The 24,449-nt window shown below is 56.2% G+C and overlaps 2 protein-coding genes across 6 annotated transcripts in view; both read right to left on the reverse strand.

Annotated features, from left to right (window-relative positions):
- Nucleotides 1–11,305, reverse strand: part of PUF60 (poly(U) binding splicing factor 60) — a 28,277-nt gene extending 16,972 nt beyond the window's left edge. For 2 of the 3 annotated variants that reach the window (XM_071803705.1, XM_071803704.1), the window contains exon 1: nt 3,426–3,445. Coding sequence is in view for 1 of the 3 variants with exons in the window: in XM_065832810.2 (XP_065688882.1) it covers nt 11,192–11,218 (27 nt within the window). In the remaining 2 variants the exon portion in view is untranslated. Of the gene's footprint in view, nt 1–3,425; nt 3,446–11,191 lie in introns of those variants that run through there. The other variant, XM_065832810.2, reaches the window with a different exon arrangement.
- A 1,712-nt stretch (nt 11,306–13,017) lies between these two features.
- The window catches only part of NRBP2 (nuclear receptor binding protein 2), a 48,761-nt gene continuing 37,329 nt past the window's right edge, over nt 13,018–24,449 (reverse strand). For 2 of the 3 annotated variants that reach the window (XM_071803706.1, XM_065832809.2), the window contains exons 15-18: nt 21,162–21,215; nt 20,667–20,730; nt 19,425–19,480; nt 13,018–15,721 (exon numbers count right to left, since the gene is read on the reverse strand). In XM_071803706.1, coding sequence (XP_071659807.1) covers nt 15,653–15,721; nt 19,425–19,480; nt 20,667–20,730; nt 21,162–21,215 — 243 coding nt within the window. In that variant the 3' untranslated portion in view covers nt 13,018–15,652. Of the gene's footprint in view, nt 15,722–19,167; nt 19,319–19,424; nt 19,481–20,666; nt 20,731–21,161; nt 21,216–24,449 lie in introns of those variants that run through there. The other variant, XM_071803707.1, reaches the window with a different exon arrangement.

Below are 24,449 nucleotides of genomic sequence, written 5' to 3' on the forward strand. Positions count from 1 at the left end.
ACAGCCGAGCTGCCGGCTGTGACAGCACAGGCCTGTCTGCACACAGCGGTACAGCCGAGCTGCCGGCTGTGACAGCACAGGCCTGTCTGCACACAGCGGTACAGCCGAGCTGCCGGCTGTGACAGCACAGGCCTGTCTGCACACAGCGGTACAGCCGAGCTGCCGGCTGTGACAGCACAGGCCTGTCTGCACACAGCGGTACAGCCGAGCTGCCGGCTGTGACAGCACAGGCCTGTCTGCACACAGCGGTACAGCCGAGCTGCCGGCTGTGACAGCACAGGCCTGTCTGCACACAGCGGTACAGCCGAGCTGCCGGCTGTGACAGCACAGGCCTGTCTGCACACAGCGGTACAGCCGAGCTGCCGGCTGTGACAGCACAGGCCTGTCTGCACACAGCGGTACAGCCGAGCTGCCGGCTGTGACAGCACAGACCTGTCTGCACACAGCGGTACAGCCGAGCTGCCGGCTGTCAATGGGACAGCGCAGGCCTGTCTGCACACAGCGGTACAGCCGAGCTGCCGGCTGTCAATGGGACAGCGCAGACCTGTCTGTACACAGCGGTACAGCCGAGCTGCCGGCTGTCAATGGGACAGCGCAGACCTGTCTGTACACTGCGGTACAGCCGAGCTGCCGGCTGTCAATGGGACAGCGCAGACCTGTCTGTACACAGCGGTACAGCCGAGCTGCCGGCTGTCAATGGGACAGCACAGACCTGTCTGTACACTGCGGTACAGCCGAGCTGCCGGCTGTCAATGGGACAGCACAGACCTGTCTGTACACTGCGGTACAGCCGAGCTGCCGGCTGTCAATGGGACAGCACAGACCTGTCTGTACACTGCGGTACAGTCGAGCTGCCGGCTGTGACAGCACAGACCCGGTGGACACTCCGATCCAGTCGCTGCATGCCTGAGCTCGAGGGATCACCAGCCCAGGCCCTGCGGTAACAGACCAGGCACCCACCTCCTCCAGAGTCACAAGCTCCCTGATAATCCAGGTTCTCATTTATGGCATTTTCATATTTTGTCTCTATATTGATACACAGGATGTTCTGTTCGTGACAGGGAGGAAAAGCACCAAATAATTAAGATGCTTCAAGCACGTTAGTTCTTTCCGTGGTAAGTGACAGATGACACCCAAGTACACATGGAGCTCCAGCACACTCACATGGAATTCTCAATTTAGGGTAATAATTCAGATTTTTAAATTACCATGGAAGTAGCAGAAGGTTCAAGTTCAAGCAATAAAAAGCAGCACAGGGTGTTAAGCGGGGTCCCATTCCTTTCCAGCACATAAAGCTTCGTTAGCGCGTGCAGGAAAGGGCTGTTTTATGAGCTGGCACAGCACACACATGATCAGTTCATTTTCCCCACCACGCACACGTTACTTTATATGCTCTAACACATTAAACGCAACACTTGCCATCACATTGCCCCGTCATTCATTCTGAGATCCTCTGGCAGTTCGTTTGCCTAAAGGACAGTGGTTATCGAGCCAGAAGCTCCTTCTCATGAGCTAAACCATTCCTGTTCCCGACAGAATGTCGCCCTGTTCCTGCGAGGGTGCAGAGCGGGGCTGCTGGGACCCATTCGCACCTTTAACGTTCCACTTTCCCGCTGACCCGAAGTGCGAGTGCAGCACGACGGGCCCATCGGCGGAAGCAGCCACGGAGCAGCCTTCCCTGCTCATGGGGGCTCTGCCTGCACTGTCCTAACGCAGACGCATTTCCCCTCTCAACTCCGTGTTCACCACCGACCACTCCAAATACCAAAGTGGACACATATCCTGATCTGTTTGGCAGTGGACACATATTAGGTTGAACAGACTCACGTCTGTGAACACGGCTGGTTTTGGTACATGGGAAGAGCCTAAGCTAACAGCAGAAACCAGGATTTTATGCGTTTCCCTCAGCAGCTGCAAAGTGGGAGCTCAGGCACCCGGAGGTGAAGAAAGCTGCAGGAGGAGCTGCCTGGTGTCCGGAGACACGTCTCAGGTCATTCTTGCTCCATTTTATAGCAATGATTGAGAATTCTGGGTTTGTGCACTCTTGAATTCCCTCTAAGGGGTTTGCAAACATTTTCTCGCACCACTGAGCAAAGAGCAGATGCAAAATAAACCCTCCTGACGACCTAAAACCACATTCTGCAAGTGTCAGAATGCAGCGCTCCAGAGCGGCAGTTCTTCACTGGCCCTTCGGACGGAGGTTCGTCACTACAGCATCACACAGGGGCTAAGGAACAGAGGTGCACCGAAGGGAATGTGGCACGGGAACGAGGACCATGTCACAGCTGCAAACCAGGGAACGCCAGCGCACACCACTGATCAAACGGTACCACTGCACAGTCCACATGCAGACTGAAGCACGCCTCACAAACGACACAGCGAGGTGATCTGCTTGGTCAGGAAGGCTACGTCATCTCCAAGGTGCATTTTGATTGGGAACATTCAATAAAACAATTCAAAAAGTAATCATTCTTGCCCTTACCAACTGGCTAAACGAAGGTTTCTCGCCCAGCTCTTCCCGTCTGCTCTCAGCTCACGTGTATGGTATCGTGCAGTCACGTCCTCAGACTGCCTTGGTTTCCTGCAGACTATTTTAGAAGTCTGCACCTATTTCTGCGGCTGTTTGCATTTCCTCTCAGCTTTTAGAAATTGGATTATTGCAATGTAGGAGCTGTGAGACTTGGGAGAAGAAAAACATAGTGGAAGGGCTACCAAATTTACCCCTTCCCAATAAAAAAGCTGCTCCATTGATTACAAGCGGTTATGACTCCTAAAGACAATTGCGTATCTACATTTAACGTAACTTAGACATTTGAGCTCATTAAATGGCACAGCTTCTGAAAACCGGTTGATTCCGCCCCATCTCCAGCACGGAGGGTAAATCGGCCCTGGGACCCCGCAGTGACACGGAGCACCGGGAAGGCAGCGCAGGCACTGCTGGTCCCACATCCTCTGGAAAGAAACCCGAGATCCAGGTGTTTGCTGATTGATGGCACAGCTGGAACAACGAGTTATCACCACGAGCCCTGGGACAGCAAGAGCTCCCACAGGGCAGACTGCCCCCTGCTCCGCAGATCATATGCAATGGATCATGGCACTCAGAGCACGGGACGGCGCTGGCACTGCCCAGAAAGGCTCAGCACAGCGCCCTGGAGCCTGCTGTCCCGCAGGCAGACTGCCCCCTGCTCCGCAGATCGTGTGCAATGGATCACAGCACTCAGAGCATGGGGACCGCGCTGGCACTGCCCAGAAAGGCCAGCACAGCGCCCTGGAGCCTGCTGGGCAGATGGAACACGGCCTGGTGCTTCACACACCGCGACACCTGCCTCGTTCAAACACGCTGTAACAGTGAGGAGACAGCAAGAAACAACAGCAGCAGCAGAACAGGAGCTTCTTTAAAAGAGAAATAAATGGAAACTGTATACCTGTTGCTCTGAGCATTGCTTCTGAGCGGTGCTTGGCCCTTTAAGGTGGTTTGAACTCCAAGAGTTCAGGCACATTCCTTGGAAATCTATTACAGGGCTGAGAACTTCTCTGAAGTATAAACACACACAAGAGAAAGAAAAACACAGTCTTGTTTATTCTGGGAACCATAACAAGCAAACACCACCGAGATTCAATAAGACAGAGGTGGAAAAGGCTGATGCGGCACCTGGTCGTATACTCGGTTTAATTCTTGCTCTACCACCCACATCGGCGCTCGGGACCTGCGTTGTCTGAGCGCTGCTGTTCTACAAGACCCCCCGCACCGTAACGCCGGAGGAGCAGCACGAGCGGCTGCGCGAGGACAAGGGCTTCACTTGCACAACAGGTCACTTTTCAGAAAAGGTCCTTTGTGTACATAAATACATCTGAGTGTTTTCCCCCTCTTCACTATCCAAATCTTCATGGCTTCAGCTGTAACGTGTGTTACTTTGGAAGTCATTCTGTGCATGACTTTTTACTATTCCTGAATTTCTTCAGCCACTCTTTCCACCCCTGTAGAACACCCTTTTTCAACCGAGAACAGCAGTGCTACTGAGTTACTTCTTTGGTTACTGCTGGCACGGGCTGCTCAGGTACTGCCAGAAACCCAGAGCACGGGGCCTGTCCAAGCTCCTCCACCGTCCTACCAGCGTTCTGGAGACAATGGGCGGGGATCGAAACCATCCAAAATGTGGCGTTCCGGTACCGTCTCATGACTGCACTGTTGACACACAGCAGCGTCTATCTGCTGTGGGACCAGAGATCAGCCGCAGCTCGCCCGCCAGCTCCCAAACCAAGAGAGCTGCTGCTCAGCCCAAATACAGCGCTAAGGTAACCCGCCAGCCCCCAGACCAAGAGAGCTGCTGCTCAGCCCAAATACAGCGCTAAGGTAACCCGCCAGCTCCCAGGCCAAGAGAGCTGCTGCTCAGCCCAAATACAGCGCTAAGGTAACCCGCCAGCTCCCAGACCAAGAGAGCTGCTGCTCAGCCCAAATACAGCGCTAAGGTAACCCGCCAGCTCCCAGGCCAAGAGAGCTGCTGCTCAGCCCAAATACAGCGCTAAGGTAACCCGCCAGCTCCCAGGCCAAGAGAGCTGCTGCTCAGCCCAATACAGCGCTAAGGTAACCCGCCAGCTCCCAGGCCAAGAGAGCTGCTGCTCAGCCCAATACAGCGCTAAGGTAACCCGCCAGCTCCCAGGCCAAGAGAGCTGCTGCTCAGCCCAAATACAGCGCTAAGGTAACCCGCCAGCTCCCAGGCCAAGAGAGCTGCTGCTCAGCCCAAACACAGCGCTAAGGTAACCCGCCAGCTCCCAGGCCAAGAGAGCTGCTGCTCAGCCCAAATACAGCGCTAAGGTAACCCGCCAGCTCCCAGGCCAAGAGAGCTGCTGCTCAGCCCAAACACAGCGCTAAGGTAACCCGCCAGCTCCCAGGCCAAGAGAGCTGCTGCTCAGCCCAAACACAGCGCTAAGGTAACCCGCCAGCTCCCAGGCCAAGAGAGCTGCTGCTCAGCCCAAATACAGCGCTAAGGTAACCCGCCAGCTCCCAGACCAAGAGAGCTGCTGCTCAGCCCAAATACAGCGCTAAGGTAACCCGCCAGCTCCCAGGCCAAGAGAGCTGCTGCTCAACCCAATACAGCGCTAAGATAACCAACACGCACGGGACTCTCTTTCTCTTGACTGCAGACTGAAAGTAAGACACGAGGAGACACGCTGCTCCCAAAAGGGACGGCCACCTTCCCTGGCCACCATCTCACCGGACAAACCCTTCAGCTTCCCCTCCTGCCTTCTGTGCAGCTCTAACAACACAAGTGCAGCCGCGGAGAACTCCCGCGAACCACACGTTCTATCCACCACCTGCTCTTAGCAGAGGACACTGCTCTCTTGCTCTTATTTGACACTTTCATGCTCCAAAGTGACTTTTGCCAACATAAAACACAACTGAAACTCTTGAGATTCCCAACACTATGTCATAAGTAATAAAGTTTGCTGCCAGTGAAAAGCTGATGAAATGCAGGGAGGATAAACGCTGCATCCCCCAGCTGGGACGGGCCAACCCCTCCAGCACAGCTGTGTCGCTGCTGCACCGGCCACACAACAGCTAAATTAACTTAGTTTAGACTGTTAACACTTGTGTCACCAAAGTCACCAGCCCAGCTGTGATTTTAAGAATGTAAAAAGTGAGAGGGGCAAGCAGCTGCACGTGAGTGTATTGTGCGATGGCAAGAAGGGCCAATAACACTACTGGATGCAAAGAAATAACACTGCAGTGTTTTTATCCTTACAAAGGGAACTGGTGAGACAAAGAAGGACATACTGGATCCACTTCTGCTGTGTGTATATATATATATATTGCGTTAATAACTATACTCCAATAGGAATCTTGTGGCAGTAGTACAGAAACTATGAACTATTTACTTCAATCACGCAAAAGAGATTTAAGAACTACTTCAGGTCTAAAAAGAAGAAAAATATGTGCTCTTGAAATAACTTGTAGAGGTCCTTATAAGCTTACTGGGGAACCTGATTACCTCTTCTAGGTTAAGCAAATGTATCTCAAATACTATAGTTGAACTTTCGATCTCAAACGCAGATACACAACTACTTCTTCTGAGACACGACTTCACAGTCAGAATTAACAATGGTCATTTTAACTTCTACAGGTAGAAGTACTTGAGGATCATTGTGCATCATCGGCGTTCTTCAAAACCCCTCCAAATTCACGTGCCATTAGTAAACTGCAAATACATTAATCTGCGCAGCGTCAAGTATTGAAGTGTCAGCGCAGGATGGCCCTGCAGCGCTCTGGTCGCTCTCAATGCGGGGACTCCCCGCAGAAACCAACGTGCAGATGTTCCCATCCGTCCCTGGTGCTGCCTGCAGACCATGTGCTCCTACACCAAAGGCAGCGGCGAGAGCAACTTAACAACACATGAACTCATTTCAGCAATGTCAGTGGCACAGCAGAGCCGGGCCGGGGCAGCCCCGCCGTGCCACAGCGGAGCCGGGCCGGGGCAGCCTGGAGGTGTCACAGCGGAGCCGGGCCGGGGCAGCCCGGAGGTGCCACAGCGGAGCCGGGCCGGGGCAGCCCCGCCGTGCCACAGCGGAGCCGGGCCAGCGGTGCCACAGCGGAGCCGGGCCGGGGCAGCCCCGCCGTGCCACAGCGGAGCCGGGCCAGCGGTGCCACAGCGGAGCCGGGCCAGCGGTGCCACAGCAGTGTTCTGGTGACACACATGGCAGTACAGATCTGTTACTGGAACCAACGGCACTTGGCAGCAAATGGAATTATAGTTGTAGAACTACTTCAGTATAAAGCCTAATTCTACCCAAATCCAAACGAGAAATGGGAATGCGTATTCTCAGTAGCAGGAGGGCTAGAAGAAGGACCAGCTAGGTAAAGAAGCAATCATTCCAATTGTACACTAATCAAACTTGGCCTCCTTACAAAGTGCACTCCTCTGGAGAAACAAAAGCCCTCTGCTCTCTATTTTAATTATTTTTCCCATTTAACTGTTTCCACCAGAACAGCAGAGCCTGTATCGCAAACCTGCTTTCAGAAAGTCTGCTGAAAGCAAAATCTGAGTCTATCAGACTCCAGAACTGAGCTGCTCTTAACTGAGGTTACTCTGTCCTTCATTCTCAAGCTTTCCCGGCCAGCCTTCATGATTTGAATTGTCCCAGAACAAAGTCAATCTCGCAGCTGTTCTCACAAGACAGCAGAAGTGCTGGGCTTTATTTAGGCCAATTTCCTGGTCACATCACAGAGCAGCCAATTTCCTCCCAGCACAGAAAGGAGATTCAAAACAGAGGCGCCTGTGCTGGACTGGAAAGGAAAGAAGGCAGGGATCACGCAAAAGGTGCTGTGGGGACATCTGAATCAGGTCTTCATTTTAAGGACTGTCAACACCAAGAACATGTGTCCGGTTTTCAAGCATAGCAAGGTAAAACACACAGAAACAAAGATGTTGATGAATTAACACACGATGGTGAATGGTCAGATTCACCTTATTTCCAGCAAGATGAGAACTCACGTAGAGAACACACAGTTTAGGAGAGATTCTACTTTAAAAGAGTGGTTTAGCTCATTGAGTGAAGCTGGCAAGAACTAATGCCCTACTTAAGATGTGTAACAGTGCTGAGGTTTAAAATACATCTCCTCCAGTTGCAGTACAGAGGCCCATACGGAGCAAAGCGTGGACCGCTCAGTCAGGCTGAACTGCTGCTCCCGGAAGGCCGTCTCACACCGTCATTTGTTACTCATGCCAAGGCGCCACCTGCTCTGGGAGCAAGAGAAATCTCAAAAAGCCACTTCCTTCCATCTCGAGGCCTGTATTCCAACACCATCTTTTATCTAACTAATCCTTCTAACCTTCTTCACTCCCGTTATCTACCGCCTCTTGTCAAACATGCTGGAAGTGGCAGATGTACCCACAGAGACGCAGTTTACATCAGCTACTCCAAATTCTTCCATAGCCAAAACCAGCACATGCCAAACGTGCATCTTGACCCATCGCTGCTCAGCAGCATCCTGTGTCCCCACAGCCATCACCGCTCCTGCCCCCACGGCCATCGCTGCTCAGCAGCATCCTGTGTCCCCGCCAGCCATCACTGCTCCTGCCCCCACGGCAGCTCAGCAGCATCCTGTGCCCCCACAGCCATCACTGCTCCTGCAGCTCCCTGTGCCCCCATAGCCATCACTGCTCCTGCAGCTCCCTGTGCCCCCATAGCCATCACTGCTCCTGCAGCTCCCTGTCCCCCCACAGCCATCGCTGCTCCTGCAGCTCCCTGTCCCCCCACAGCCATCGCTGCTCCTGCCGCCCCCTCTGCCCCCACAGCCACCACTGTTCCTGCAGCCCCCTGTGCCCCCACAGCCACCACTGCTCCTGCAGCCCCCTGTGCCCCCCACAGCCATCACTGCTCCTGCAGCTCCCTGTGCCCCCACAGCCACCGCTGCTCCTGCAGCTCCCTGTGCCCCCCACAGCCATCGCTGCTCCTGCCGCCCCCTGTGCCCCCCACAGCCATCACTGCTCCTGCAGCTCCCTGTGCCCCCCACAGCCACCGCTGCTCCTGCAGCTCCCTGTGCCCCCCACAGCCACCGCTGCTCCTGCAGCTCCCTGTGCCCCCCACAGCCACCGCTGCTCCTGCAGCTCCCTGTGCCCCCCACAGCCACCGCTGCTCCTGCAGCTCCCTGTGCCCCCCACAGCCACCGCTGCTCCTGCAGCTCCCTGTGCCCCCCACAGCCACCGCTGCTCCTGCAGCTCCCTGTGCCCCCCACAGCCACCGCTGCTCCTGCAGCTCCCTGTGCCCCCCACAGCCACCGCTGCTCCTGCAGCTCCCTGTGCCCCCCACAGCCACCGCTGCTCCTGCAGCTCCCTGTGCCCCCCACAGCCACCGCTGCTCCTGCAGCTCCCTGTGCCCCCCACAGCCACCGCTGCTCCTGCAGCTCCCTGTGCCCCCCACAGCCACCGCTGCTCCTGCAGCTCCCTGTGCCCCCCACAGCCATCACTGCTCCTGCAGCTCCCTGTGCCCCCCACAGCCATCCCTGCTCCTGCAGCTCCCTGTGCCCCCCACAGCCACCGCTGCTCCTGCAGCTCCCTGTGCCCCCCCAGCCACCACTGCTCCTGCAGCTCCCTGTGCCCCCCACAGCCATCGCTGCTCCTGCTGCTCCCTGTGCTCCCCATGTCCCCTCACAGCCCCCTGTGCCCCCCCAATGGCTGTCACTGCTCCTGCCGGCACAGCCACAAGCTCTGGAACCCAGTTTGCAGCTCCTGGGGCCCACAGGACTCCTGCTCCTCGCTCCAAGAACAACCACAGGTCCATCAAACTTACAGGGACTCGGTGCAATGCTCCACCCATAACAGGACTGTAAATGGGAACAGGAACGTCTGCTTTAGCCAACAGCTTTAAGCTCAAATCCCTGATGTCTGAACCCAGTCAAACTAATATAAACCACCTTTGTACACTTACCATGCTCAGCTCTGCTCTTAATACTCAATATCAACACCAAATTTGTAGAAAAGTAATTAAATAGCTTCTTTTAGTGTTGATTAAATTTGTAACAGCTAGCATACATATATAAGCAGACACTCTGAAGGGCTGTGTTTTTCTGTTTATATTCTAAAGTCCTGGTAATTTGGGATGAGCAGACTTGCAGCTCTGAAGCCTGTCCACCTGCCCACCGTGTCACTTCACCTGGATGCAGCAAAACCATGCAGTGCCTGGTTGTTATAGTGTTCACCAGTTATTTTGGTTCTCAAACATGCGCACTGCCGTTCTGAAACGCGCACACACCGAACCACACAGCGCCAGCGAACCCACCGGCTGGAGCGGCGTGCGGTGAAACGCAGGACAGGCACCACCTCAGCTTTGAGAAAACACAAAACCCGGTGCCCTGCCGTATCACAGAATCACACATCCCAAGCAATACAACCTTCCTTTGGTTTCGATCACCTTCGGAATTATATTTAACCTCACACGCTCAATGCTCATCCCCTGTGTTAACCTGGCAAACTTCCTAACCTAATGAAATCTTAAATAAGCAAAGATGGGATGGGAAACAAAGAACTGTTTGTATTTGCTCCCAATTATGAGCACCAATATCTCCGAATCCCAAAAAGAAAGGAATATTGTGAAAAACAGCTCCTTCATGGCTTGGAGGGCGGGGGGGAGAAGGCAGAAAACACAAATAAAACACGAAGAAATATCCTGCTGTGTCGCAGCAATTGTCTGTCCAACCCCGCACTCCATGTGCTCCCTCCAGACATCAGCAGCTGCTCCTGAGCCCGACCACCGGCACCACGGCCGAGCACCCGCACCCACGAGCGACCACCCGCACCCACGGCCGCGCCGCAGGCTGCGTCCCCCGGAGACAGGACACCTGCGAGGTTCGTATCGCCATTTCTCACGATTCCCCAGCGAACAAAGAAACAAGGACGGCTCCGGGAAAGCCGAACGGCGCCCCCGGGAAGGACGCGGCTCCCTGCGGGTTCAGGCGAACTCACAACACACCCACGAGCCTCCGGAACCCCACGGCGTTCCGCTTCCTCACACCAGCTGTGCAGTCGGGAAAGCGCTAAAGAACGTTCCCGAAAACACAAAGAACTCGTATAAAAATCAATACTGCTGGGATCCTCTAGCGAACGCATAGAAGAAGCAACAAAAGCTTCAAAATAACCGCCGGGTACCGGACCCGTGTGGTCAGGAAGGTGACAGCAGCCGGCTCAGCGCGGCTGCGGGGCCTCTGCTGCAGACGTGATCAGAGCAGCGCCGGGGGCTCCGCAGCCGTTCTCACACACGTTAATGCCTGACACCAGCGAGCAGAACGCGCGGACACCGCAGCGCGGTCACACCCGCCTCCCGAGCCCCGCGGCCGGGTAAGGGACCCGCCGGGCACCGGGAGCGCCCCGAGCGGCCGCCGCTCTGGCCCGACATCCCGGCTGGCTCCGGTGGGAACGGACCAGGGAGGGGAAAGGCCCGGGAAGGGCCCGGGGCGCGGCCGCCGCTGAGGGAGCAGCCGCCGCACGGCGGGTTTGCAGCGGCCCGGCCGCGGGACGAGGAGCCGCCACCCGCACCGGGAACGGGCCGCAGCGGCAGGGAGGCCCTGCGGGAGCCGCCGCAGCCCGTTGCCCGCGGCCGGCGGCCGGCCCCGGACCTGCCGCAGCCCAGGGGAGCCGCCCCCCGCCCCCGGCCCGGGCGGCGCCGCGCGGTGTGTGGGCCCGATCCCGCCGCTCACCAGGGACATGGTGGTTGTCGCCGCCATCTTGTCCACCCCGTCGGCAGTCGGCGCGCGGCTCTCGCGAGAGCTCTGCCGGCGCGCGCGAAACAGTAAACTCTCGCGGGCGCTGCCGTGGAGGCGGGGGAGAGATCTCGCGAGAACTCGATGATCACGTGACTCGGCGGGCTGGGGGCGGGGCCATCCCGCCTCTCCGGGCCCATGAGGAGGTCGGGGGGGATCAGAGTGACGGGGGCCGCGGGACCTGCGGGTCGGGCATTGCGGCCACGGCCCGAGCCGGCACCACCCGGGGCCGCAGAGCCTCCTGTCCGTCTGTCCAGCCCTCCAGGGACGGTGACTCCAGCACTGCCCTGGGCAGCCTGTTCCAATGCCCCACAGCCCTTTGGAGAAGAAATTGTTCCCAGATCCAACCTCAACCTCCCCTGGGCAACTTGAGGCCGTTTCCTCTGCTCCTGGCGCTTGTTCCTGGGGAGCAGAGCCCGACCCCCCTGGCTCCAAGCTCCTTCCAGGCAGTTCAGAGAGCAAGAAAGAATCCCAGAATGTCCGGGGTTGGAAGGGCCCTCAAATCCCAGCCAGTGCAACCCCCCCGGAGCAGGAACACCCAGCTGAGGTTCCACAGGAAGGGGTCCAGGCGGGTTTGAATGTCTGCAGAGAAGGAGACTCCACAGCCTCCCTGGGCAGCCTGGGCCAGGCTCTGACACCCTCACCCCCAACAAGTTGCTTCTCCTCTTGCAGTGGAACCTCCTGTGTTCCAGTTTGCACCCATTGCCCCTTGTCCTGTCACTGGGTGTCACCCAGAAGAGCCTGGCTCCATCCTCCTGACACTGCCCCTTTCCATATTGATCCCCAGGAATGAGTCCCCCCTCAGTGTCCTCTTCTCCAGCTCCAGAGCCCCAGCTCCCTCAGCCTTTCCTCACACGGGAGATGCTCCACTCCCTCCATCATCTTTGTGTCTCCCCTCAGCTCCTGTTCTCCAGCTGAACCCCCAGGTCCCTCAGCCGCTCCCATCACACTTGTGCTCCAGCCCCTCACCAGCTCCGCTCCCTTCTCTCCACTCGCTCCAGCACCTCAAGCGTTTCTTGGCGTGAGGGGCCCAGAGCTGCCCCCAGTGCTCGGTTTGTCCTCCCCAGGCCCAGCACAGGGACCATCGCTGCCCTGTTCTCGTCTCTCCGGCTGTGACTCCAGCTCCCCCGGGCTGGCCTGGCTGGCGCTGGGCTCGGTGTGAGCCGGGGCCCTGGGGACGAGCTGTGCCGTGGCGCTGGGACGGGGCCCCGGCTGGCACAGCACAGTCCCCGCTCCTCTCCCGGGCACCCAAGACAAGGGCCCCGTTACCTGGTGCAGATCGGTAGCTGCTGGACACAATTTGAGAGCAGGGCCCATCTGCTGAGAGCTGCTGCGGTGAAACGCGTCCCTGCCCTCTGAATTTGCCCCAGCCTGGCCTTTTTTATCGTTATTCTTTCCAGGTGGGTCCAATCGCTGGCATCCAAACTTATGGCAAGATGAGCGAAGTGCTTCTCTGGAACAGGAAGGACCCCAAAAGACAAGACCTCCCTTCCCGAGGCAGCAGTTCGGCTTTACAGAGAAAACGCCATCAGGAAGGCACAGAGATGAGCGCTGTTCACCTGGTTCTCAATTAGTTAAACGGGCATGGGAATGTTGTGGCCTCTTGGCCACACTACAGAAGAAAAGCAAGACTAAGGACAATCTATGAGAAGTTTACAGAGGCTGAAACCCTATCTGATAAAAGATTTAGAAAGTTCAAGCCAATAAAGCTTATCAAAAGCAGTTAAAACACACCATCTAATTACCATTATGATGAGAAAGTCTTGCCTTGCAAAAGTTCTTTTAATCTAGTAGATAAAGGTACAATATCTGAACTGGAAAACAAAGTTATGGGCCTTATTTCTAGCCTAAATGAAAGTGACAACAGTTAACCACCGGAAAACACCAGTAGTGAGATATAGTGGATTCCTACATGATGCGATCTTTAAGACTAGATACGCTACTAAAAGATGTGAATACCACAACTGTAATACACGGCAGGAATTACAGTCCTAATTAGCTGATGGGACTCGACTGCCCTTGTCCCCCGTGGGGCAGGACGCCAAAGCAAGCGCGAGGGCAGGATCTCCATTCCTGCGCCAGCTTTGCGAGGAGAAGTGTCCTGGCAGACGCCAGCGCGCTGTGAGACAGCGACGTGGACAGAACCTCAGCGGCGTCCTGGGCTGTGGGGACGGGTCCTTCCTCCGCTCAGTGCTGCGGAGCCCACGTCGGGAGCGCTGGATCCAGCGCTGCGCCCCCCAGGACGCGAGAGACGCGGGCTGGCGGGAGCGACTCCAGGGAAGGGCCACCAGCATGCTGGGGGGGCTGCGGGAGCTGCCTGGAGAAGGGAAGGCTCAGGGCATCTCATCAATGTGTACAAATCATAGAATTACAGAATCACAGAATCATTTTGGTTGGAAAAGACCCTCAAGATCATCGAGTCCAGCTGTTCCCCACCCCCGGCACTGCCCCATGTCCTGAGAACCTCATGTCTGTCTGTCCAACCTCCAGGGCTGGTGACTCCAGCACAGCCCTGGGCAGCCTGGCGAGCGGTCTGACGAGCTATGGGAGGGCAGAGGAGGGGAAGCCGGGCTCCCCACAGTGCTGCCCGGTGACAAGAGGCCATGGGCACAAAGTGAAAAATGAGAAACTCCATTTGAACGGAGGAAAGCACTTTTTTGTTTTCTGTGAGTGGCTGAACATGGGAAAAGGTTGTGCCCGGAGGGACTCAGCGGTGGAGACGCTCACACCTGAGTGGACGTGGTCCTGGGCAACCTGGCCCTCCCAAGCAGGGACGGACTGGGTGACCACAGGGGACAGAAGGGACCTCTGAGGTCCCGGCTGGTCTGTGGTTCTGCGGGGACCACGCTGCACAGCGTGTAACGAACTCATCAGCGCCCAACGCGGCACCGCCAGCAGCACAAACCCAGCTGTGCCATGTTAAACCAAACGCAGGATTCGGTTAAAGAGAGAACGAGCTCATCGGGAAATGAAGCAGCTGGTGTATGAAGGAACGTCTCAGTGTGCAGAGGCAAGTGCAAACTTGTTCTGGAGGAAGAGCAGTTTCTGCATCAAGCAGCCGCATGATCTTTCGGCACTGAATTCCTTCTCCACCCAAATGCCTGACTCGGTGGATAACCCCGCTGAGCTCGGGGAAGCTACTTCACATCAGTTTAACCCTAAGGGTGGCTAAGAAATTACCAAGCGCTTTGCTGAGCGCAGTGCTCTGATGAGAAAAGCTGCTTTCGGCGGCTTTATTGATTTGTCAGTCTGTGATGTTGGCACAGCACAGCGGGAACACAGCGCGGCCGGCAGCTCCGCACAGCGTCCCGCGCGGCGAACCCGGCCCCGTGCTGCGCGACAGGCAGCGAGTGCAGGCAGCGAGTGCAGGCAGCGAGCGCAGGCAGCGCAGCGAATGCAGGCAGCCATTGCAGGCAGCGAAACAGAGGCAGCGCAATGCAGGCAGCAAATGCAGGCAGCGTAACGCAGGCAGCGTGGCGCAGAGCACCAGAGCGCACAGCAGCAGCGCAGCGCAGCACGAGGCAGCCGGCTCCGCGTGGCGCCAGCAGCCTCGAGAAGCACCACATGGCTTTTGCAACACAAGTAATTCCTATTCGCACTTTCCAGCAGCTGAAGCCGATGTGCGCAGCAGCACAGATGATTGCCCCCTTCTCCAGGCCGATGGCTGAAGTTCCAAACAGCACAGGAGGAAGAGGGAAGGAAGAGACATCAGGGGTTTTCCCCTTAAGATGCCACGAGATTTTGGAAGGCTGTAAGTCAGACTGGGGCATGACGAGGGGTCTGTTCAGCACCAGTGGGGTTTCTGCTGACCCACGTTTGGATCCAGCTGGTGGGTTTGGGTTCCTGGAATTTCTTCTCATGCCGCGTCAAGTCCAGCTCACCCAGTCCTCTCGTCAGCTTACACCAAGATGAGCAGTTCTAATTACAAGGCATCACAGTGGTTCATCTGTGCTGGGGAAACCTTAACAGAACAGGAGAAACTGGGCAGAAGAATGGAACGTGGTGGATCGGAAACTCCGCCAGAGCTTTCCAGGCCTGCTCCTCTCCCTCCTGCGGGTGGGAGAGGGAAAACCAGCTTTGGGACCTGCACTGAGAAAAGCTGATCACTCCCGGAAATTTAGCACTTTGGGGCTTCTTGCAGCTGCTTTGCACCTTCACAAACACCATCAGGAGGGGCCGCAGGGGGTGAACCCCAGCCCCGCTTCCCAGCTCCCTGGGGACCAGCACGGGCTCCTGCCCGGCGCGGCTGCCCGTGATGCTCGTGTAATTTCGGTGTGTGCTCCTCGCTCCTCCCGGCGGCGCCCGTGGACGCCGCAGCCGGCGTGCGCCGCGCGGGGCCTGCGAAGGCTGGGCCGGGAGCCCGCGGGTCCCGCGCGTCCCAGCCCGCGGCGAGGGCGCTCACAAGGGAGGAGACCGGTGCTTGTGGAAGGCGCTCTCCAGGAAGTTCGCCAGCTTCTCACAGTCGTCCTGCAAGAGCAGAAACGCCCACAGGTCAGTCTGGCTTGGCCACCGTGCCCATCTCCCTCCTTCCGTGACCCTGTCCCGAGCCACCGAGCTCACAGCTGAGTTCTGATACGGGAAGAGAACAACTCGCAAGCACATCTGGAACACACTGCTGATAATCACCACATTTACTGAGTAACGCCAAGGGACCAAGCAACAATGGAGCCTCTTTGTGTCAGGAGCAAGATAAAGGCCAAAGAGCAGGCAGTTCTGTGGAGCTTCCAGTCTGAAGGAATATAACAGGCCCAGATTCTTTTGTTTAGTTTAATTTCAACTTAATTATCTGACCACTGAATCTAAAGTTATTTTCTGTGGCCATCTGTTTTATAATATCCTCGCTGCTAAGAAAAATGAAGATGAATGTCATTTTCTGTTGGTCTGGCAGCTGTTTTGTACAGAAATCTCTTTTCTGACACGTTCAGGAGTAGGTGGTTTCTAACATAACTAGAATGTTTATTCCTTAAGAAAGAAATGACTGAAATAACGCGATGATGTGTACGGGATGTAAAACACCCCCGCCTTGTATCACGCACGGCTTTTGGAACTGCCAGAAACAAACTCAGAACTCTGACTCCAATTAAAGATGCAGAATGAGTTGTTTTCCTGCTGTTTGTGGCTGCTGCTGAATTACGGCCTCCTTGGGGAGAAAAGCCCCGGGAGGCAGGTTTGAAAGGCACAGGTTTGAAAGGCACAGGTTTGAAAGGCACAGGTGTGAAAGGCGCAGGTGTGAAAGGCGCAGGTTTGAAAGGCACAGGTGTGAAAGGCGCAGGTTTGAAAGGCGCAGGTTTGAAAGGCACAGGTGTGAAAGGCCCAGGTTTGAAAGGCACAGGTGTGAAAGGCACAGGTGTGAAAGGCCCAGGTTTGAAAGGCGCAGGTTTGAAAGGCACAGGTGTGAAAGGCCCAGGTTTGAAAGGCACAGGTGTGAAAGGCACAGGTGTGAAAGGCCCAGGTTTGAAAGGCGCAGGTTTGAAAGGCACAGGTGTGAAAGGCCCAGGTTTGAAAGGCGCAGGTTTGAAAGGCGCAGGTTTGAAAGGCGCAGGTTTGAAAGGCACAGGTGGTGCCCTTGTTAGAGCGACCGCTGGAGTGGGGCAGAGGTCCTTCGGGTCACAAAGGAGCAGCATCCTCTCAGCTAAACACAGGCTGAGGACAGTGCTCGGAGATGGAGGGGGTCTGGATGGGTTATAGCACCTGAGAGGAAAGTAGTTGGTGGTGCAGTAGAGAAGAAGCTGGAGGTGCTAGGAGAAGGTTGTCCCCTGGGAGAGAGGACGTGCAGGCTGCGGAACACAGACCGGGGGTGCTCCGCAGCACCACGTTCCCAGTGCTGCTCGTTTCCCAGGATAAAGCGCCCGTGTGTCCGTGCGAGATGCACGCTCACTGTGCTCGCCATGCTCACCGCGCTCACCATGCTCCCACGCTCACACACTCACAGGCCGACCACGCTCACCACGCGCCCACACTCCCACGCTCACACACTCACCGTGCTCACCACGCGCACACACTCGCATGCTCACACGCTTACCGCGCTCACCACGCGCACACACTCACATGCTCACACGCTTACCGCGCTCACCACGCTCACACACTCACCACGCACACACACTCACACGCTCACCACGCTCACATGCTCACCGTGCTCACCACACTCACACGCTCACCACGCTCACCACGCTCACACGCTCACCGTGCTCACCACACTCACACGCTCACCACGCTCACCACGCTCACACGCTCACATGCTCACCACGCTCACCGCACTCACCGCACTCACAGTGCTCACCACGCTCACAGGCTCACATGCTCACACGCTCACCACGCTCACACGCTCACCACGTTCACACACTCACTCACACGCTCACCATGCTCACACGCTCACCGTGCTCGCCACGATCACACGCTCACTCACACACTCACTCATGCTCTCACCATGCTCACACGCTCACACGCTCACCGCGCTCACACACTCACCGTGCTCACCATGCTCACATGCTCACACACTCACTCACACGCTCACCATGCTCACACGCTCACACGCTCACTCACACACTCACTCACATGCTCACACACTCACCATGCTCACACACTCACCACACTCACACGCTCACCGTGCTCACACGCTCACCATGCTCACCACGCTCACACACTCCCACACTCACAGGCTCACACGCTCACCACGCTTACATGCTCACCACGCTCCCAGTGCTCACCACGCTCACATGCTCACCATGCTCACACGCTCACAGGCTCACACGCTCACCACACTCCCACACTCCCAGTGCTCAGCACGCTCCCACGCTCACAGTGCTCACCATGCTCACATGCTCACACACTCACCGTGCTCATACGCTCCAATGCTCACAGTGCTCACCACGCTCACACGCTCCCACGCTCACAGTGCTCACCATGCTCACATGCTCACCGTGCTCACACGCTCCCACGCTCACAGTGCTCACCACGCTCACAGGCTCACACGCTCACAGTGCTCACACGCTCACAGTGCTCACACGCTCCCACGCTCACAGTGCTCACCACGCTCACAGGCTCACACGCTCACAGTGCTCACATGCTCACAGTGCTCACACGCTCCCACGCTCACAGTGCTCACCACGCTCACAGTGCTCCCACGCTCACAGTGCTCACACGCTCCCACGCTCAGAGTGCTCACCACGCTCACAGTGCTCACACGCTCACAGTGCTCACATGCTCACAGTGCTCACACGCTCCCACGCTCACAGTGCTCACCACGCTCACAGTGCTCACACGCTCACAGTGCTCACACGCTCCCACGCTCACAGTGCTCACCACGCTCACAGTGCTCACACGCTCACAGTGCTCACACGCTCCCACGCTCACAGTGCTCACCACGCTCACAGTGCTCACACGCTCACAGTGCTCACACGCTCCCACGCTCACAGTGCTCACCACGCTCACAGTGCTCACACGCTCACAGGCTCACACGCTCACAGTGCTCACACGCTCCCACGCTCACACGCTCACACGCTCACAGTGCTCACACGCTCCCACGCTCACAGTGCTCACCACGCTCACAGTGCTCACATGCTCACAGTGCTCACACGCTCCCACGCTCACAGTGCTCACCACGCTCACACGCTCACACGCTCCCACGCTCACAGTGCTCACCACGCTCACAGGCTCACACGCTCACAGTGCTCACACGCTCACAGTGCTCACACGCTCCCACGCTCACAGTGCTCACACGCTCCCACGCTCACACGCTCCCACGCTCACAGTGCTCACCACGCTCACAGGCTCACACGCTCACAGTGCTCACACGCTCCCACGCTCACAGTGCTCCCACGCTCACAGTGCTCACCACGCTCACAGTGCTCACACGCTCACAGTGCTCACACGCTCCCACGCTCACAGTGCTCCCACGCTCACAGTGCTCACCACGCTCCCGAGGAGGAGGAAGCAGGGTCTGCAGGTACATTCTTCCAGGTCCCTCACAAGAATTTCTCACTCAGCCAAGCTGACCCCTCCTTGTCTAACGTCAGCATCCAGAACGAGGAATTCTCCAAAACTCTGCCTACAGCCCCAAAACGCCTATCTCGTACAAATTTGTTTGTTTGGGGACAAAATTTGCTGTCTGGGGCCAGCACCTGGCAGCGCGATGCACACGCAGCCGGGAGGGGCAGGAGGCTCCGCTCACCTCGTGGATGAATCCATAGTGCACCAGCTCCGTGGCCAAGTCCTTGGAGTTGTCAGCTGCAGAGACAAGGAATGGTGAGAACACGGACGTCCGTCCGTCCCTTGGTTCCTGCCCGCCAGCGTCCCGGCCCAACGCGCAGCACACCGCGCTGTGTGTCACCCGGCTTTGGGGACACGCTGCCTGCTTTGGGGTGGCTGATTGCTACGGCATCCTGGGGCAAACAGCAGAGAGGGGCAGGACGGGAGCTGAACGGGGCCACAATGAGCGCCTGTCCCAGCCGCACAAAGCGCAACAGTCTGGGCAGCCTGGAGATGTTTCTCGTGTCTGGCTCAGCGGGCACTGCCTGTAGGTGTGGAAACACAGGAGCCAGTGGAGCAACAACTCCTCAGCGTTAACTTCCAGGCTCTATGTTTTAGTTTTGGGTGTCGGGCACTCAGGGGACTCCAGCTGCATGGGGCCAGGGGGCTCCTGCGTGTTTTAGGCAGGAGCGTGTGCTGCTGGATGTTATTAGCAGAGCAGCACCTTCCCCAGCACCACGGGGCTCCCCAGAGAGAGCCTGCTCTGAACGGAATGGCCAAGGCTGCACCGCTGCTGGCAACGAGGGAGCGGTCGCCTGGTGTCACCCAGAACGGCACCGCACGGGTCCCAGGTGAACCACCAAGGCCGAACGGTCCGCTGGTGTCACCCAGAACGGCACCGCACGGGTCCCAGGTGACCTGCCAAGGCTGCACCGCTGCTGGCAACAAGGGAACGGTCCGCTGGTGTCACCCAGAACGGCACCGCACGGGTCCCAGGTGAACCACCAAGGCCGAACGGTCGGCTGGTGTCACCCAGAACGGCACCGCACGGGTCCCAGGTGAACCACCAAGGCCGAACAGTCCGCTGGTGTCACCCAGAACGGCACCACACAGGTCCCAGGTGACCTGCCAAGGCCAAATGGTTGGCTGGTGTCACCCAGAACGGCACCGCACGGGTCCCAGGTGACCTGCATCCCCGGTGGCACTCACTGGGCTCCCGTGCGCACTTTGGTGCCGGTCACTGCCACACGCTGTAAGCGCAGGGCCTGAGCGGACACAGCTGGCACCACACGGATCTCAGGGCTCGGTCTGCTCTCCAGGACCAGGAGGAAAGGAAAGCTGGCTGTACGCGATCTGCGCCTAACACAGCCTGAGCCTAACCCTGACCAGGCCGCCACGCGACACTCCAGCGTTCACACACACGTTGACTGGCGAGGGAACCTACTGGGCAGCAAGTCGTAGCTCAGCTGTCGATGCAGTTTGTCCTCCAGGATGAGCAGGAGAGTGAGCTGCAGAAAGAAGAGAGCGCTTTGCAGACAGCGGTTTCTCCGTAAGAGAGAAAGGCGCTGGCTCCTCCATCAGCGCCAGAACCGCTGGCGCGGTGAGCAGGGGACGCTGGTGACTGCCGAGATGCCGCGTCTGCGGTGTCTGAGTGTCTGAGAGGAACGTGTCTCAGCAGCTACAGCCAGCCTGTGACTGCTGGACTAGAAAGAAGCAGAGTTAAAGGATGTCCAGACAAAGACATCAAGATCTTCCTGCCCTTCAGCCATAGGGGATGGTGGCTTTGCTCTCTGGGCTTCTTTTATTGTCAAGGGACAAGTGAGCTCTGGGTACTGCAGCAAACTAGCTGAGACCAAACCATTTCCCTGCCAGACGCCAGAGACGGGAACAGAGAGCAGGTCTGCCCCGGTGCCTCGAGCCGAGCAGAGCTGATACTCACGTGCCACTGGGTCTTGTCTTCGTTCAGCTCCATGTTACATTGCATTTGCACCACCTACAAGAGGCCAAAACCAGCATCAGCCCGGACACCGTCCCTCCGGCTCCTGCGCCACTGCTGCTCTCCACGCGTGACCCAAGCTCCCGCTTCAGCCCTGAATTCCCCCGCCAGCCCGGCCGGGCCCACGTTCCTGGGAGCCGTTCGGCGGAGCAGCCGGGGTCAGCTGGTGAGTTCAGTCCCGTCCCCAGCTGCAGCCATTGCCAGCGGACGGAGCGCCGGGCAGGGAGCCCCGCGCAAGGTGCTGGGGAAGCTCTGCAGCCAGCGTGGATTCCCCTGCTCCGTTTGCCAGGGCCAGGCTGTGCCCCAAAGCTCTGCCCAAACTCCAGGCTCTGTTTTAATATTGTCCTTGCTCATGGATGACCAACCCTTGAATCGGACAAAAGAGCAAAACTGGAATCCTGAGTATGATTGAAGTGACACATGGATGTTCTTTTGGAAGCCCTGCACTGCACTGTGGAGCATTCCAATGTGTGAGAGGAATGTGTTATGTTATTAATGGGTCAGCTTCAGGTTCCCGTGAAAGCGGTTCCCACCAGAAGCTGTGGTGTCTGGGTGAGGGAGATCCAGAGATCCAAAGATCCAGACATCCAGGGAGAACATAGAACCGGTCGGCCCAAAACACAGGAAACCCAGTGAGGGGTCAACCCCCTGTTCCACGCAGAGCTTGAGGGGTCTCATTTATATTCCTCCATCTCCAGCTGATGCTCAGAGGTGAGCATGTGCCCATGATCAGAATCACCCGGGTGGGAAGGGACACGAGGAGCCTCCAGTGCAGCCGCTGCCAACGCCCAGGCAGGCAGTGGATTCAGACCAGGTTGTTTAGAGCCGGCTTTGAAACCTCCAAGGAGATCCCCTCAGCTCTCCTGGCCCCTGCTCCACGCTTTAACCACCCTCACCACGAAATAAATGTGCTGGGGTCCGTGTGCCGGTGCCTCCCAGCGCAGAGCGCACCGCAGCTGCACGCCCCGCCGGCCTGGCCGGCTGCCAGCTTCAAGAGATCTGCAGAAACTCAGTGTCCCCAGATTACGAGTCCTCTGTCAAATTGGGTAAAAAACCCGTTGTTGAGCGCGTTTTCAGACAGACAGACTGGCAGAGCTGTCCTCGGGCACTGGGTGAAAAAGCAGGAGATAGCAAACGCAGAGGGGAAAAGACGTAACATTTGCATTTCTCTAACGTATCCGATTGATCAGCACAGCCCTCTCGCTAAAAATAAGCACTGAGCAGTATGAATAAAGCATGAGTTGAGGCACTGAAAGCTGACTCGGAAATACGAATTAACCGCTGCGGATGTGCTTCTGAAGGGAGGGGAGGCGTTTCACAGGAGCTGCAGGACTAAGGGTGAGGCTTAGCCCTACGTGCCATTTCTGACATCAGTTCAACGCAAGTGGGAAACTGCATTCACACCATTTCTGACACCAGTTCAACGCAAGTGGGAAACTGCATTCACACCATTTCTGACATCAGTTCAACGCAAGTGGGAAACTGCATTCACACCATTTCTGACATCAGTTCAACGCAAGTGGGAAACTGCATTCACACCATTTCTGACATCAGTTCATGCAGGTGTGAAACTGCATTCACACCATTTCTGACACCAGTTCCATGCAGGTGTGAAACTGCATTCACACCATTTCTGACATCAGTTCAACGCAAGTGTGAAACTGCATTCACGCCATTTCTGACATCAGTTCAACGCAAGTGGGAAACTGCATTCACACCATTTCTGACATCAGTTCCATGCAGGTGTGAAACTGCATTCACGCCATTTCTGACATCAGTTCAACGCAAGTGTGAAACTGCATTCACGCCATTTCTGACATCAGTTCCATGCAAGTGTGAAACTGCATTCACGTCATTTCTGACATCAGTTCAACGCAAGTGTGAAACTGCATTCACGCCATTTCTGACATCAGTTCATGCAGGTGTGAAACTGCATTCACGCCATTTCTGACATCAGTTCAACGCAAGTGTGAAACTGCATTCACGCCATTTCTGACATCAGTTCCATGCAGGTGTGAAACTGCATTCACGCCATTTCTGACATCAGTTCATGCAGGTGTGAAACTGCATTCACGTCATTTCTGACACCAGTTCATGCAGGTGTGAAACTGCATTCACGCCATTTCTGACATCAGTTCCATGCAAGTGTGAAACTGCATTCACGTCATTTCTGACACCAGTTCATGCAGGTGTGAAACTGCATTCACACCATTTCTGACATCAGTTCATGCAGGTGTGAAACTGCATTCACACCATTTCTGACATCAGTTCAACGCAAGTGGGAAACTGCATTCACACCATTTCTGACATCAGTTCATGCAGGTGTGAAACTGCATTCACGCCATTTCTGACATCAGTTCAACGCAAGTGTGAAACTGCATTCACGCCATTTCTGACATCAGTTCCATGCAGGTGTGAAACTGCATTCACGCCATTTCTGACATCAGTTCATGCAGGTGTGAAACTGCATTCACGTCATTTCTGACACCAGTTCATGCAGGTGTGAAACTGCATTCACGCCATTTCTGACATCAGTTCCATGCAAGTGTGAAACTGCATTCACGTCATTTCTGACACCAGTTCATGCAGGTGTGAAACTGCATTCACACCATTTCTGACATCAGTTCATGCAGGTGTGAAACTGCATTCACACCATTTCTGACACCAGTTCCATGCAAGTGTGAAACTGCATTCACGCCATTTCTGACATCAGTTCATGCAGGTGTGAAACTGCATTCACACCATTTCTGACATCAGTTCAACGCAAGTGGGAAACTGCATTCACACCATTTCTGACATCAGTTCATGCAGGTGTGAAACTGCATTCACACCATTTCTGACACCAGTTCCATGCAAGTGTGAAACTGCATTCACGCCATTTCTGACATCAGTTCATGCAGGTGTGAAACTGCATTCACACCATTTCTGACACCAGTTCCATGCAGGTGTGAAACTGCATTCACACCATTTCTGACATCAGTTCAACGCAAGTGTGAAACTGCATTCACGCCATTTCTGACACCAGTTCATGCAGGTGTGAAACTGCATTCACGCCATTTCTGACATCAGTTCATGCAGGTGTGAAACTGCATTCACACCATTTCTGACATCAGTTCCATGCAGGTGTGAAACTGCATTCACACCATTTCTGACATCAGTTCATGCAGGTGTGAAACTGCATTCACACCATTTCTGACACCAGTTCCATGCAAGGGTGAAACTGCATTCACG

Source organism: Patagioenas fasciata, chromosome 2 (assembly GCF_037038585.1).
Source record: "Patagioenas fasciata isolate bPatFas1 chromosome 2, bPatFas1.hap1, whole genome shotgun sequence".
NCBI lineage: Eukaryota > Metazoa > Chordata > Aves > Columbiformes > Columbidae > Patagioenas > Patagioenas fasciata.